Below are 17766 nucleotides of genomic sequence, written 5' to 3'. Positions count from 1 at the left end.
AATTTCACCAAAGTCAGCAATATTTTAATTTACAATGTGTACTAGACGAGTTTGCAAACAAGAACTTCCTATTTTTTGTGCTACATGAAGCTGAGGCTTTAAACAAGCTCTCAAATTCTTAAACCATGCAAAGGAACAAATTTCCAAAGCCCAGTTTAGATGCTCCTTAAAAAAGTTATCACAGAAAAAGGTAGGAATTATAGTAAACAGCAAAAGCCAAACTGCAAGAAGTAAATGGCAAAAATCTGAATTGCCATGCAAATGACAATGTTTCCCACCAAGTGTCTAAACCATCACTTTTGTTTTTCAGCAACAAGATAATTTCAGATTTTTGTGTTTTTTTTAAATTTTTAAATAACCCACTCTTTTCCCATATCTGATGTATTAGAAATAAATTCACACTGATCTGTGCTGAAGTCTTTTTAAACAAACCCTGAAGTATTTTCATGCAAGTCTTAGTTGGAATTCACACATCATGAAAGTTTGAAAAAAAAAAGGCTTATGGGACAGAAAGATGGATCAACAAAGACATTGTATCACTGTTTCAAGAGAAATTTTGACTGGATTAAAAATATCTGCTGCATAGTGGAGTGTGTGTAAATGAGATGCTGTTTTTACCAGGGCTGCTGGTATTTAAGATAATTCATCTCAGAAAAGATCAATTCTGAAGTAACAACTAACACCCCGTCTCTATTTTAAATTCCTGTTTTAGAGCACAGAAAAGAGGCTTGTGCCTTTACCAGCTGGTAACATAAGAAAGCTGTTGCTAATCACAGCCTTTCATATTCTTTTCCTGTTGTCTGCACCAGACTGTGGACACTTGAGTAGAGACAATTTCATAAGGCTTATTCTGCAACTTCAAGAACAATTTAGCCACTAGAAGCCTTTTGTGTTAACTTTTGCTCAAACCTTAAAATGCTGCTGCTGGCTCTACAGCTGTCACTGAAGCTTAGCCTACAGACCATATTAAGTTTTTAGGCCAAAGGTTCCCTTGGAGCAATTTGTGTTTTTACATGAAGTTAAAGTAAGTGCAGATGTTTTCCAAGAGCTCATTCCTAAACACAGAGCCTGTAAACTGTTGTTTTACATGGTTTTTAACTGGGCAGAATATTTTTTCAACAATTTTATACACTTGGACACTTTCTGCATATTTACAGAATGCTGCTTACCTAGCACTGCCCAAAAAAGCTTATCAGCAAACAATGAATAAATGATTTATAACAATGATCTTTCAAATTGAAATTACTCCTAAGTGAAATAATATTGTAATTGTCTTGGCTGTTTATAAATACAAGTCTGATCAACTGCTATTATTAACGTATTCTACCAAATATATAAAACTAATCCTCCTAAATATTTTCTACTTTTTTTTTCATTATTTATAAAGCAAGCTGAAGCAACTGCTGTGTGCTGATTTGCCTAATGTATACAATTATCCAGAAAAGACAAGACACTAGATCACAGCAATCAGCTGCTTGATACTAAGTGTAAATGCAGTCCTTGAAAGATAGTTCCTAGAGACAGTATCAGGAAACCTGTAGTTCTGGGAATAATTCCATGCCAAGCACAGAATATTGCTAGCAAATCAACTACAGAAACCCTGCAAGAGATTATTCTGCATTACTGAATGAGTATTTCATTTCCATCACACTGAGTTCTTTTGCTCCACCACTAAAAAGCTGTAAAATATGCCTTATATCTTTTACTATTCATTAATATGGAACGTTCATTAAAGTAAATGAAGCTAATTTAATCACATTCAGGTGCTATATTGGATAGATGATAGTGCTTTGTCTTTTAAATAGTTTGTCTTTTATTCTACTACCTTCATCAAACAGTATTCTGAATAATTATCACACTGCTGTTACAAAGTTACAGCACTATTACATCCTGAATAAGAACTTCAGGTCACCTACAGCATTTACACAAAATACCACAAATCAAGGCAAAGCACCTCAGGCTATGCAGTAAGAAAGTAATTCCTTATAGCACTGTATGTGTTCCTAAGGTCTTTAACATTTGGATTATTACATTATCTCAGTTTTATATTCACTACTCAGGAGGTAAGTGTCAGCTGGAATCATTGAATATCAATTTTTTTTACACCTTTCATTTTGTTTGATGAGCTTTTTACCAATTGTAATTTATTGCTCTGATGAAAGCATAAAGCAAAAAGCTCAAAGTGTAATCAAGGCTAATGGTGAACCATGTACCATGTGATAATAAATCAGCAAGGAAAAAATACACTGGAGATAGAGATGTTTATAATTTCAGTATGAATACTATTGGAATAACTGTTTATGTAAAATAAAAACTATATAAGAAAACCAAACAAACACCTAAGTTCCAAAAACCTAATAATCTCTTATAAAATATAAAACCAAAAACTTCCCATGAGCAGCTAAATTTTGCAAGAAATAAAATCCTTTTTCTGCATTAAAGTATGTAGCAATGAGAACTAATAAGAAAGTCTTAGATGCTAAAACATTTGACTTTTATCAACAGCAAGGAACATTGTCAGGAACAGCCTGCAGTAATCCTGACACTTGATCTTTTAAAACTTACTACACCACAGAAAATCCCCCACCTCTTTTAAGAGGAAGCTTTTTGGAGTTACTGGAACCTTTTTTTCTTGAGCAACTGGTATTTTATTTTATAAAAGGATTATATATGTAAAAAAAGAAAAAAAAAGAAAAAACAAACTGAGAAAAAACTCAGCAGTTTGCATAAGATCAAAACTTACCTGAATTTGAAAAAAAATCTCATTCACTTTAATTGCTTTTCTGAAAGGCCCCAAGACAGAAGTTAAAACATGTAAGAGCTAACATGTAACAGGTACATTTATATAGGATTTTTTTTTTTTACTACCACAAAGCCTGCATATTATGACTCAATAAAAATGGTTGTGTGCAACTTTTTGATAATTTTATTAATAAATATTAAACAAGTGTTAGACTAGATTTACAGTACCTTTGGATATTGCTTGACAGGGATCAGAACTCTCTCTGACAGCTTTATGTTTTTGTTGCTGATAACATCAAGATATTTCTTTTCTTCATCTTCTTTCTTGCCTTCTGAACCCTGAAATTTTTCCATTTCTGAAAAATATCACAAATCAGAACAATCAGTGACATGGTGGTGTCATCCTTAGGAAGTTTAAGCTTACACATTCCGACCCAGACCGTGCACTGAACACCTGTGCTGCTGCACTCAGGTGACAGGGACTGCTGTCCTCAAGGGAACCTGGACTCTCAGCAGTGCTGGGAGGCAGAGGTGACAGCCCACAGGTCACACTCCACAACTAATTCTTCCCCAGCTGAAAGGGAAGCCAAATGATCTCAGCAGGAGCAGGAATAGATGAGGCTTACAATTCCAGCTGTCAGTCTTTTAAAGGGAATAACATCATCACAGCTCGATGCTTTTTGTAAATGTGACCTGCCAGAACTAAGCTGGATTCTAACTGCAATAGCTAACTTTCAGTATAAATACTGGAAAACTGAAGAAACTCCTTGTTGTTACTGAGTTTCCATTCAAATACTTCTGAATTAGTTAAAGGTTATACAAAAGAAGATAAGAAATAGTTAACTCTTGCTCAAAACAATTCTTCAATTAAGAAATGCAATAAAGATCATTATACATACATATATATATATATATATATATATATATATATATATATAATTTCACTATTAAAAAAAACCAAAAAATATACAAATATACTCAGGTAGAATAATTCTGAATTCTTTATTCCCTAAAGCTCTATAACCAATGGATAATAACAAATAATTGAATTCATCATCCTGCAAAGAGCATCATATACAGTGCCTGAGAGCTTCCTGACAGCACAGGTACTATTGAAAATCTGCTTTTGCAGCAGTGACATTGCTGACAGCACAGAAAATGGCAATGCTTATAATGAGCTAATTATAACTGAATTACAGCTGAAAAGGGACAGCTGTGGGTCTCAGAACCATGCTGCTTCAAGGATAGGAAAGCAAGAGTGGAAAGGAGGAACACAGCCACAGCATGCTATAACATTCACATACAAGTTTCTTTGACTTCCAACAAGCATAAAGATAAAATGTGTTGAAAAGAACAGCCCATGTCATGATTTGTTAATAAATGTTTACGCTGCTTTTATGAGATCAAATAATTTATTTAAAGCCTGCACCAGCAGACAGTTCTCTAATGTTACAGTCATAAGCTTTTTTAAAACCTCCCAGAGAACACACCTAAAAGACTTCAGATGGGATATATATTCAATAATTTAGGATTAAATTCAATTACAATCACTAAAAGCATCAGAAGAACATTTCATTATTGTAAAATACTTGAACACATAAAAAAATGTGGTATGTTGCATTCAGTGGAAGATTAATCTGGAAAGCAGCAAGCATCAGTTAAGTAAGTAAAATACTCATTTTGGGCAAGTTTAATAGAAAAAAAGGTCTTTGAAAATAGATCCAATGCAATTACACAAAGGGGTGTGCTATGGGGGTATAGAGGGGAGAGGCAAAGGCACATAAAGAGGGAAAGGTGTTACAAGCACAGTAAGTACTAAATGAAATAAAGGAAATTTCCCAAATGTATTGTGAACACAGCACTAAGATAATTCTAAAAGGCAGGTAGGGAAAATCAATCTACATGTACACATATATTCCATTAGAACTATGGAATAACATAAACTATGGAAGTTTAAATTGGAGAAGACCTTTAAGGTGATCAAGTTCAGCTGTTGATCAAGCTCTGCCAAGTCCACCACTAAATCACATCCCTAAGCGCCACATCTACACATCTTTTAAGTACTTCCAGGGACAGTCATTTGACCACTCCCCAGGGTAATCTGTCCCAACGCTTAGTAACTGTTTTTGTGAAGACATGGTTCCTGCTGTCCATCCTGAACTTCCCCTGACACAAGCCTGAGGCTGTCTCTTCTCATCCTGCCACTATTTGCCTGGGAGAACAAACCAACCCCCACCTGACTACAACCTCCTTTCAGGTACTTGAAGAGAGCAATGAAGCTCCCCCCTGAGCCTCCTTTTCTCCACACTAAACAACCACAATTCCCTCAGCTGCTCCTCATCAGATCTGTGCACCAGACCCCTCCCCAGCTCTGCTGCCCTTCTCTGGATTCACTCCAGCCCCCCAAAGTCTTTGTGAGGGGCCCAGAACTGGACACAGCACCCAAGGTGCGGCCTCAGCAGTGCTGAGTACAGAGGAACAATCACTGCCCTGCTCCTGCTGGCCACACTATTGCTGATACAGGCAAGGATGACATTGGCTTTATAAACAACTAAACTCTTTCTCCTGGAAAGCTGAAGATACTTAAAAGTCTGTATGGTCAGTTGGGACGGGTACTAAAGGTTAGGACAAAATGCTCCACTTTGAATCATATATCAGGCCTTGCAACCAGCCCCACCCTTGTGCTTTGTTTTTGACTGACAGTACATGGAAGTTCTGAAATGAAAGTGGTGTCTTTGCTGAAGCTAATGCAAGACTAAGTCAGCTGGGCTTATCAGACTTATGTGAACAAGAGTTTGTTGATCTACCAAAACTGAGACAAGCTGTGGCACTTTAATTGGTTTCACTCCATGACAAGGGCTGAGCTCTAAACCCAGAAGAGCCAGTCCCAGCTTATTATGGGAGGCACAGGAAACAGCAGTGGGGAGTTGAGTTTCCTCCAGGGAATGAAAGGCAACAGAGAGCCCATTTCAGGGGAGCTCCCGCAGAACTTAAGGTGAAATACAGAATCAAATGAGTAGGGATCAAGATGAAGGCCAGGCTGTGAGCCCAGAATTACAGCAGAAGGCAGCAGGGACACTGGGGACATCAGATATCTACCAGGAAGCAGTGCCAATTAGCACATAGCCACAGCCAGACAGTTTCTGAGTATCATGTCCAAGGTGGGAGAGTCCACAAGCATCCTGACAGTGCTTGGTCACCCTCACAGTAAAAAAAGTTCCCCAATATTCAGAGAGAAGTTCTGTATTCTGGGCACCCCTGAAAAGAACCTGGTTCTGTCTTCTTTGTACCTTCTTTTCAGTTATTGGTATACATTGGAAAACATCCCCTATGGAGTCTTCTCCAGATTGAACAGCCTGGAGGCAACATTCCTAGCCCTATCTTTGTAGAAGAGATGCTCTAGACCCTTCATCATCCTTGTGAACCCTTACTTGACACTCTCCAGTATGTCCATCTCTACTTATGTCCATCTCTACTGGAGAGCTGCACACTGGACAGACTGCTCCAGTGGAGTATCACCTCTTTTGACCTGCAAAGTTGACTGAGGAGTAAAAAATGCCTTGAGCTGGTTTATTTCTAAAACAAAACATAGGGCTGAGTATGATCAGTGTAACCTGTGAATTTATATGAAAAATATGGCATCAGGATTTTGCTTGACAGTGGAGCAGCTGTGTAAGATTTATCTTAGAAGTCTTCATTCCTTAGGGCTGGAGTTTCTGTCTTCTGGGTGTGGTCCTAAAAAGCCCCACGATGTCACCAGGGAGTCATTGTGACACGTGTGACAACAAGCCTTTTGGATGCTTGGAGAAGCTCTGAAAGGCCACAGTGTCTGGCCTCCTCCACTGGGGACAGACATCTGAAGGTGGGGGAAAAAGGATCCCCATCCCATTGTGTGCTTTCTGAGGGCACAGAGAAGATTTGCTGGACAAGCACACTGACAGGTGTGGTGCTGGTCCCAATCTGCCATGCACTCAGGCTCTGTCTGCAGCTGCTGAGAGGCCACGAATTCCTTTCCCAGGCTCCCAGCTCCTGCCTGCACATATCAGAGAGGTCAGTTACCATCTTGCCTCAAAAGCTAGAACATGCCAAGACACTCAAGTGTCACTCATCTGCCCCAGGATGGTCCCTGGGGTGGCAGTCCAAGTGCTGCCTGAGGCAGAGTGGGCAGTTCTTTAAGGCTCGACTTCGGTAGCTTTGCTGCTGGCTGCAGATTGTGTCCCCAGCAACAGGGAACACATCACCTTATCTCTTTAGTTTGCAGGGCAAAATGGCCTCAGAGGAAGACTTGGCAGAAAGTGGCACCTCTTCCCTTGCTGCCAGCACCAGCCAGGTATCTCGGGCTGCCCGTCCAGGTGCTTCGGAGAACCTAAGTTGCCCGATCTGCCGGGCCAGCATTAATGACCAACCTTCCATGAGCTGGCGTTGGCACCCTTTCTGTTTTTACTGCATGGTGGAGTGGTTCCGCAGAAGAGCAGAGGGCCTGAATTGCCAGTCACCTTTCCCACATACATTCCACACGGTGGGAGACAGTAACTCTGAGGTGCACTCTGTAGAGGAGTCCATCAGCTCTGCCAGCCATACTCAAGGAGAGCGAGCTGGGTTGTGCTCTGCGGAAAGAGGTCAGCATAATTCCCCAGGACGCCAGCACCGCAAGTCTTACAGCAGAAGCTGTGGTGGCAGCCATGGTGGCAGCCGTGGATGCAGCCGTGGAGGAAGCCTTGGGGGCAGCCGTGGGGGCAGCCGTGGAGGAAGCCGTGGAGGAAGCCGTGGAGGAAGCCTTGGTGGCAGTCGTGGAGGCAGCCGTGGTGGCAGCCGCAGAGGCAGCTGTGGAGGCAGTCGTGGGGGCAGCCGTGGCAGGGCCCAAGAGAAGAGCCGAAGCAGGTATCCAAGGAGGCATCGTGATGACCACACCAGGGTCCAGCAGGCCCAGGGCTACAACCACTCAAGGAGCAGGAGACGGCAGCAGAGCAGGGCTCGAAGCACTGGTCGTGACAAGGGCCGAAGGACCAAACAGCGCGTCCGTGCCCTCTCAGGGAGGCGTAAGCACCGTCAGCAGGAATTCCAGGTTTCTTTCATAGAACCGAACGCGATTCGGAGCCGATCCCAGCAGAGGTTGCGCAGCTCTTCCAGCCAAGCATTAAGGGAGTATCTAAGGGAGATGGAACGCGATGAGGGACGAGCTCTAAGGGGTGACTGGTTCATCCGTGCCTCTTCTGGGAGGAGCAGGCGCCAACAGCCAGGGCGCCTGCATTCCTACAGAGAAACGCAGGTGGCAAGGAGCCGAACCCAAGGGGGGTTCCGCAGCCCACTGCTCCTGAAGGAGAACCCAAGGAGGATGGAACGCTCTGAGAGACAGATTGAACCGGACATCCATGTCTCCCCAAGGAGGAGTGAGCGCCTTCAGCAGGCACACCAAGTTTCTCTCATCGAACCACAGGTGACAAGGAGCCAATCCCGGAGGAGGTCCCGCAGCACACAGCACCAAACAGTGCAGGAAAATCTAAGGAGGATGGAACGTGACATTCTAACCTCCATGAGGTGGAGTGAGGGCCATCAGCGGAGAGGCCAGGCTGATTTCACTGACTCACAGGTGGCAAAGAAGTGATCCCCATGGAGGTCCTGCAGCCATGCTGGGCACAGTAGGACACACTGCCAACAAGGCAACTACTGTATGCCCTCTTACCAGTGTCAGGAATTATACTACTTCAGACAAAAACAGCCCCTACTAACAATTGCAAAAATAAAGTCAAATCAAATGCTCAAGCCTGGGGCTAAGGATCTATTCTCCATCAAAAAATGCATCTGAAAATCTAAAGACGCCCTTACAAAGCTTTTTCAGGTTAGGAAGATAACAGGTACAACACTTCACTGCTGCTTTTATCATTCTGTTCTATGGTACCCACTTGTGTATAAAATGGGGTACTGAACATTTTGTATGGGGGTACCTTTCTATCTATACTTGGTTTCCACAGTGTGACCAACTTTGTCTTGATTTTGCCAAATACATCAACAACTTATTAAGAAATCTCTTGTCCTTCCACATCTGTTTTCTTACACTTTATCCCAAACATCCCCCAGAGTAACTTCTGTTACCACTCTTCTCACAATGAAGCAGTGAACAGTGAAGTCAATTTACAATTACTCTATCTCAAAGGCACTGCCTGTAATACCAATCCAAATCTAATGTCTGGGAGAAAGCTTCTGACAAGGTTCTCCTTCTTCTTCTTCTTCTTCTTCTTCTTCTTTAAAGACTTTAACAATAAACCCCAAAGTCTTCATGGAGAAATTTGCCCCTATGCTATGCCCTGTACAAAGCCTCAGGTTTAATGCCCAGTGTGGCACTACAGGCTACAGGCTCTTCAGACCTTGGCCAAAGACTACCAGAGTCATCAAAAAACATTGTTGTGTCAAACACTGTTACTTTCAAGTAAGACTGGAGCAAAAAGAGGAGTCTTTTAAAAAGACAGAGGCAATACACTAATTACTGGAGCAAGACGAACTGTATTAAATTTTTGTATTGAACTACAGTCGGCCGCTACTGTGTACACTCCTCATGTCACTCCAAGACTAGTACCACCACAGAAAAGAAGCATTAAGACAATCTCATGAAGGAATCCAGGTCAGGACCAAGCTTCCAACTTGCTCACAGCACTACAAGCAGCTAGTTGCTTTTGCTTTAGCTGAAAAATTTTACTTGCCAACTGCAAAAACAATGGTCACCTGCAACACATGCTACAAAAACAGAACCAATGCCTTTAGTGAGATATTGCATTCATTGCACTCCTCATGTTTGTGTTTGGTTTGTTAGTTTTCTGTGCAGTCACTGATAAATCCCCCAAAGGAAAAGAGGTGGCTGCCACACGGACAATTGACTTGTGAGAGACAAATCTGGCCCTTCATGAGCATATGGAATCATTCAAACCTTCCCCTGTCATGAAATCTGGAGGGCCTTTCTTAGCTTGAGTGTGTTTTGAGTCACAGAACCACAGAACCACGGAGGCAGGAAAGGACCTGCAGAGAACCATCTAGTGCAACCTCCCCTGCTCAAGCAGAGTCACCAAGAGATGGTGGCCGCAGGACTACAGCTACACAGCTTTTGAGTACATTTCTGCACATGTCAAAAAAGGTCTGTCGCCATCCTGCCCTGAGAGCTGGAACATGCCAACACACTCCAGGGTCACTCATCTGCGCCAGGATGGTCCTTGGCACTAGTGGTAGCCCAAGTGCTGTCCTGACACAGAGCAGGCAGTTCCTTAATGCTTTGCTGCTGGCTGCACACTGTGTTCTTAGCGCGGGGGAACGTGTGCTGCTGCTTACAGAAAGCCATACGCAGTAGAGGATCTTGTGACCGGCTGTATTAGGTCTGCATGGCCTGGTTTTGGAAGTAGAGGGAGCTACAGGGGTGGCTCCTGTGAGAAACTGCCAGAAGCTTCCTCAGTGCTTGGCAGAGCCAATTCCTGGTGGCTCCAAAGATGGACATGCTGCTGGCCAAGGTTGGGACAACTATAAATGGTGGTAACATCTCTGTAATAATGTGTTTAAGAAGAAAGAAAACAAAAATGGTGGGGCAGTTGTAATCGCAGCCAGAGAAGAGCCGAGTGAGAAAATGTGAGAAAAAAAACTTTGCAGACACCAAGGTCAGTGAAGAAGGAGGAGCAGGAGATGCTCCAGGCACCAGAGCCAAGATTCCTCTGCAGCCTGTGGTGAAGGTCATGGTGAAGCAGGCTGTCCCCCTGCAGCCTATGATGATCCATCGGGATGCAGAGATCCACCCACAGCACATGGAGGAGCCCCACACCAGTGCAGGTGGATACTTGAGAGGAGGCTGTGACTACACGGAAGACCTGAGGTGAGAGGGACCCATGCTAGAGCAGGCCATCCTTGAAGGACTGCACTTCAGGGAAAAGTGAGGTTTGAGGGCAACTGTTGCCTGTGGGATGGACTCACATTGCAGCAGTTCACAGGGAGCGGCTTCTTGCGAGATGAACACATGCTGGAGAAGTTCAGGGAAAACGGTCTCCCATGGGAGGGATCCATGGTGCAGCAGGGGAAGGATTCCTGTCCCTGAGCAGCAGGAAAAGCTAGGCATGATGAACAGACCATAACTCCCATTCCCTGTCTCCTTGTGCCACTGGGGTAGGAGGTACAGCTGGGAAGGAGGGGGACAGGGTGGGGGGAAGGTGGTTTTAGGGTTTTATTTTACTTCTTATTATCCTGCTGTGATTTTGTTAGCAATAGACTCACTTTATATGTCTAAGCCGAGCCTGTTTTGCCTTTGATGGCAATTGATGGGTGTTTTTTCCCAGTCCTTATCTTTACCCATGAATCCTTCATTAAATTTTCTCTCCTCTGTCCAGATGCAGAGGGGAGTGAACAAGTGGCTTTCCTGAGTGCCTGGCATCCAGTCAGTGTCAACCAACTACACCAGTGGAAATAAAATGTCCATAATCAACAGCATTCCTCCACAGAGCACAAGGATCTCAGTGGTAATTTTTCTGCACCACTGATCTTAGATAAAAAGCAAAAATAAAGCATTTCAAGAAGACACTTCATATATTTTCCACTCATTTTTGCTCTGAGCTAACAGAATTAAACCAGGGAGACATAGAGCTATTCAACTCCTCCAGTAACAATCCTCAAACATGCCTCATTTTTACCTTTCACCATTAACACAGTAATCTTGCACTTGCTTCTGTGTAACACACGTCTGTCATTCCTCTTCACTGGAAGAAAACATGCATATTTCAGTCATGCAAAAAGAGGCCCCGACTAGAGAAGTATCAGAGACAAAACCCCATTTCTAGCTAGATCTTTTTAGAGATATTATTCCCGATGAAAATTTATCTTGATCTATCTGCAGACTTTGAATGTAAAATTCTGGAAATATTGTCAGCCCATTTATGTGTAATTTTTTTGAGGGGAGTAGCTTCTTTTTCCTTCATGGATTTATAAAATGGAAAGCTAAGTTAGTACCTCTTTTTCAGTATTCTCTGCTTTACTCTTACAGTGCCAATAAAATTATGTTAATTACATTTCTATTCAAAGTCCTTGACACCTATTACAAAACTTCTCTAATGAATATATTTTTTCTATTAAAATTAGGCACCCCAGAGTAAAAACATCCTTTTTCTACACTTAAGAGTCATGTCAAAACTCTTCAAAAAATAATTTTCTTCTTGTCAGTCTGTCCAGCCCACCAAAAAATTAAATCTACACAATTCTTTCTGCTGTCAACATTTTCCTCCCACTTAAAGGAATTTTGCAGCCTATCTTACTCTTCTTGCCCTTACATTTGCAGTACTGGCACTGATTCAATCAAGAATCATGGGCTGCTGTTAACAAGGTCAAGCCCTCTGAAACAATCATATGTTTCTATTAATGGGAATGATTTCTGGAATGGGGGTATCACCAACTTCTTGCATGCATGTACTATTATGTATATCAAGCTTATCTAGCACTCAAAGTACAATTTTTCTGCAGGTTAATGAAAGAATGTTTGAATTGTAACAGGAAGAATGAGACAATGCCAGTGCAAAATAACAATCACCAAATCATTGACAGCTCTAATTTAGAGAGAGCATTTTTAATTTAAGGTTCATTAAAAAATTACATAGTGGGAACTGTGAATACCTAGAACAGTGTTAATAAAAAATCCCAGCATATTCTTAGAAACAGAAAATACTGGCAACATACATGAAGGCTCATTTTCTGTCCAAGGCATTACATTTTAATTGAAAGCAGGGCTATTGAATTTTGACACAGGGAAAAAAAAAAGGCAGATGGCTCAGTAGTTGAACAAATTAAAATGAAGTTAATTCACGAGAAGTGAACATTCTAAGAGGTTGCCAGTAATAAAAATGACATCCAAACCCCTAAGAATCGGTAACTTAAAAGTAAAAATATTAAGTGCACCAAGAGTGGTTGGGAGGGGTTATAAGGACAGTACAATCAGCCATGAGCACTGGCTCACTATATTCACCCAGAAACAAATTCATGTATTGTATTAACAACATTCCTTTACTTTATGTACACATACCCATTAGGTCACACAGCTAGTTGGGGTGATTCAGGGAGGATAAGGGAATAATTCTTCTTACATCAGACACAAGTAAGGGAATACCTCTGCCACTGATGAATTTAATACCTGTTAAATAATTGTGGGCCAGATTTACATGTGTATGTCACCTGTTCTAGACAAATACAAACTGAAGCTTTGTAACTGTATTAACTCCAGCTGAATCACCTCAGCTCTCAAGCAAGAAAAGTGGCTAGTAAAATAATGTTCAGAAAGAATACTGAAAGGCAAGTCAAAAAGGAATGACAGAGACATGCAAAATCAGGCACAGTATGAGAAAAAACAGAAATGGGTATTTAGTGTTTCTCAGGAGGGTAAAGCATCTATTTGCGATGTTACAGATTGAAAAAAAAATACTTTTAGGTATAGGGTGTAACTACACAGGGGAACTGCTGAAAGCATCCATATTGATAAACTCAAGTCTTTTACAGATTCGTCCCTTATGATTAGATTCCATCCCATGAGGCACTGAAGGTCTTTTCAATTTGGGCATGACCAAAAATACAGCGTCCATTAAAAGTTTAATTTATTACGCGTTTTGTATTGTTGGACTTTATGGCCATTATCATCTATCAGGCTGCCTATTGTACAGAACATAGAGAAATTGCAGAAAAGTGATCCTTTAGTAGGTAAAGTAGTAGTATCCTTCATGAGACTAAATGTATGCACAACACTGGGTCAGACCTGCCCTCTCCTCCCCAGAAGAGGAAAGACATTGACAAAGTGGAGCAAGGTCAGTGGAGGGCACTCGTGGTGGTCAGAGCTGGAGCACTTGCCCTGTGAGCAGAGGCTGAGAGAACTGGGCCTGTTTATTGTGGTGAGGAGACAGCTCTGAAGCATCTAACAGCACCTCTGCAATGCTGATGCTCCCACAGTCACGCTTTTCACAGGAGTGTGAAACAAGGGTGACAGAAAACAGGGAAAAGGTGAAAATAGAAAGGTTTGGCCTGTGTATAAGGAAAAGTTTTCTCAACACAGTCCAGCAGTGCTGCAGGTTGCCCAGACGTACCGTCTCTTCCACTGGAGGATTGCACGATCCACCTGGACAAATCCCTGAGTAACCCGGTCTGAACCCTTGGCTGGCCCTGCTTTGAGCAGGAGGTTGCACTAGAGATCTCCCAAGGCCCCTTCACATGTAAATAAATTTCAGACCTATCTGTGTCTGTCAAATTTCTGGAACTTGTCCAAAAGATTTAAATGTCATTGCAAAAAAGTTAGAAGACAGAAACAGCATGATTGCAGTAAGTCCTGTCTCCTTAGCAAACTTTTTAAACAAAATGTACGAACATAGGTAGAAAAGTAATTAAAGATCTAAAGAACTTCATATTTCTAATTTAATTTAATTTAATGAAAACCAAAGAGTATTAACAAGAAAACAAAGGAGGAAAATTCAAGGGTGCAAAAGCTTTTATTTCTATCCCTTCTCTATACTGACAACTGATTTTTACTGCCTAGACACTACTTTGGCTCTACTCATCATGTAATCAGCAGCTTGCAAAGCTATGCCACAGGGTGGTTTCTTGTCCAAATTATACTATTGGTAGAAAAATAATTATCTAATGTATTCATCTACTGATCTATGCTCAGATCAGTATAGATTTAAAAAGCTATAAAGATGATACTAGTAGTGTTAAACAAACAGAAAAGTCCTGAAATGAAAATATTAGTTCTTACTAAATTTATGAACATCTCCTCCGATGCACACCCTTGCATGGAGAGTTTTAAGTCTGATTGGCAAGCCGTTCCTCAAGAATAATATAATTCATATAATCCTAGTTCATATAATCCTAGTTCAGCTGCTGAATACACTCCCACTATCATTAATACACTATCCCATGTAATTCTAGATATATAGCAACTGCAATCACAAAAAAAAAAACCAAAAAAAAAAACCAAAACTATTTACAATGAAATTTGCTGCAGGAAATTGATGGAGTCTTTCTCGCCTCAGTAAAAATAACCAACAGCAATCCAAATGTCAGCATCAGCAAGTGCAGTATAAAGATCTGGGATGCATTTTGAATGTGATGACTTACTAAATGAAGTTGCTGATAACATTTAAAGGGTGACAACGTCAGCTTCAAGATATAGGTGCTTTCTAACTTTGGGGGGAAAAAAAAGGACCATTATGAGTATTTTAGAAGGACTATTAAAGGAACTGAACAATTACAACATTGATTAAATATATTTTTATCAAATTGTTAAAAACAGAGCAAGCTACTGGGTAAGCTTTTAAAGACTAAAGTTCTTTCAAAAGTGTCTCTGAAGTCAAAACATACCTTTGGGGAGCTGACCTGTGTTGGAAGTTTGTTTTTGACAACAGTACTGCTTTAGCTATGGTGTGCAGTTCACTAAATAGCTGTTTCCAGTACAGTTCTCCCTTCTTACCTCTTATCTTCAGAGCAGCTTAGACAGTATTATGAATATGTCACCAGTTGGATGAAAGGCAAATCTGAAAGTTGTTGGAATACTTTTTATTTAATCCTGGGTTTCTTTCATCTGAAAAAGAGACTACTCATAAAGAGAAATAGAGAGCATGAAGATTTACTCAGACAAGTAAAAAATAAAGCAAAAACCAACAAAAACATCACAAGTGCATTTATTTGTGAACATATCTCTAGGTGTCCTTGAATTTAACACCCTAGAAAACTGTGTTGCTATGACATGTAAGAAAAGAAAAGTAGCTTTTTGCCAAAGATTTTTGTAGCTTCTACTGTGTCAAAGTTTATTCAACAAAAAACTTCAGGACACACTGAAGTGTTCTCACCGATTAATTTGAAGAAAAAGCATCAGTGCAGTGCTGTGCTACATATTGCATGGTGTGGAACAGATACACAGGGGTGAAAGATGAATCGATCAGTGAAATCGCAGGGAAGCCCACCAGTGACACACGCATTACCTCCCCCTGACTATCTGAAACCTGCTGGAATTCTTGAGTGGGTTGCTCTACTCAGCTGGAGTTACCAGCCAAAAGGAAGTTTTTCTGTCTCTTCACAGTTTCCAGGAATTTTCTTTTACTCTCTTCAGTCCTAGAACTTATTAGTGACAATAATGTCTGCAATTCTGTCCTCAGAACAAGACAGAGATATGAACCAGCCAGCATTTTTTTTCCTTTTTGCTCTTATCTAGCCTTTTTCACATTTTTCTCTACTGTGAGGTAGAGCAGCTGTGGAATAAGACTGATGTCTAGAAGTTCACATTATTGAAAACTATGAAAAGATGCTATATACTTCAGTTGAAAACCAGTATAAAATTTTGCTTGAAGTTCAGGCTTTCCACTGACCTCTCCTGGTTTTCCAGTTAGCAATACCACTAATGAGCTGCTAATCTCTGCTCAGACAGTTATCAAAGTATTTGAAAGGAGTCTACAAACCATCAAAATAGTAGTTTTAATTCAGGATGTGACTTCAGATCTTGGGCTCAGAAAGTCACGTGTATCTGAAAGACTGACAGGAAAACTGAAATTCAGAAGAGATGATGATGGAACACCAAGGAAATGCAAGGAATTTGCAGCTGAGAGGTGGGAGAGATTTTAGAGTGTCAGAGTATGACCTCTGCTTCCTAGTGTGCTTCTGTCAGCAAAAAATGGCTCTGAATGCTATACAGGCAGGAAAATACTGAGTGCATTCACATATATAAAAAAATAATTACATATAAAACCCTCAAACCTAAGTGGTAAAAAAGCACAATAAAAGGAAACAAAACATTCTAGCACTGGTAAGAACAATTATGTTCACCTGTCTACAGTGACATTCTCTTAAACATTCACTGTTTCATTGAAGACTTCATTTACAGAAAAGTTTAATCCATCTGCTTGTTAAGACTATGTAGCCAGCATACATATCTAGCCTAATGTCAAGTTTAATGATGTTCACAGATTTACTGTATGTTATCAGGATTCCCTAGTTTATCCAAAGATTACACCATTTCCTATCACAATGGAAGATGACTCATCTGCTCCAGTTGCAATACATTTTAATTTATCTTACTTGAGACTGAGAGTAAAAGTTACAAAGAAGAACTTTTTGACAAATTGATATTTAAATTGAAGGACAAAACTAGTGATATCTGAGCAGCAGAAAGGTATTTAAGCCTTCACTCACAAACCCCCCTGGAAAGCACATCTTTACTTTTAGCCTCCACTTGGAAGTCCTTACTAACAAATCCTTGCCCCAGAGGATCAGTAGCACACACTAAAAAGATGATCCAACTCCCTGTACCACCTCTTCAGGATAAATTGTGAGCAATATCTAAAAATATACGGCCCATGAAAACCTGAATTAACACACCTGTAAATGTGCAGTGAGAACAAAAGAAGCCGAAATAAAGAAAATGTGTAAAATTAAAGATATTTTAATAATCTGAGGAGGTTTTATTGCAGTATCTCCTGTGGATTTTTCTGCATTTGATTTTTCAATGGATTTGACAGGACACACTCACGCTCACACCTCACTCAGGTTTTCCTCACCCCTGCTGCACTTCAGGCCACATCTAAGTACTGGCTGCGCACCCACTGATCTGCAGACATGACAGGGACATGTGAACAAGGTACCAAAGCTTGGGCCTGTTCATTTAATGAAACAGCCATAACATAAGGATACAGAAACCAGTCCAGTAACCACATCAGAAGTAGGAACAAGTACATACTACTTTTTGTTAAGTGACCTGAGTGCTCTTGGCTATGATTTACTTATGCAAGAAAGAGCTTTGGCAACTGAGGGAGAAGTAGGGAATTCTTACAACTCAATATAAAACAAGTATCTGCAAACTATTCAAGAAAAAGCAGGAAACCTCTGTCCTACCTGGAAACAGGATACTCTATGGCAACCAAGGAAATTTCAAGTGAACTTGTATTCGTAAGAAAGAAACCACATTAACATCAGGCAATAAGATGTCACTACTCTGGGTTATTTGACATAAGGAATTAAAACTCATGCTGGAGTGGTTCC

At 40.9% G+C, this 17766-nt stretch overlaps 1 protein-coding gene across 6 annotated transcripts in view; it reads right to left on the bottom strand.

The window, feature by feature from the left end:
- Nucleotides 1-17766, bottom strand: part of KHDRBS2 (KH RNA binding domain containing, signal transduction associated 2) — a 380960-nt gene that overhangs the window by 316943 nt on the left and 46251 nt on the right. For all 6 annotated transcript variants that reach the window (XM_054280510.1, XM_054280508.1, XM_054280507.1 and 3 more), the window contains exon 2: nt 2971-3098. In XM_054280510.1, coding sequence (XP_054136485.1) covers nt 2971-3098 — 128 coding nt within the window. The remainder of the gene's footprint in view (nt 1-2970; nt 3099-17766) is intronic.

Source organism: Melozone crissalis, unplaced genomic scaffold, assembly GCF_028551555.1.
Source record: "Melozone crissalis strain CALT ecotype California unplaced genomic scaffold, PUWL_Pcris_2 ptg000027l_1, whole genome shotgun sequence".
In the NCBI taxonomy this organism is placed as follows: domain Eukaryota; kingdom Metazoa; phylum Chordata; class Aves; order Passeriformes; family Passerellidae; genus Melozone; species Melozone crissalis.
This window is presented reverse-complemented; position numbering and strand designations above follow the sequence as displayed.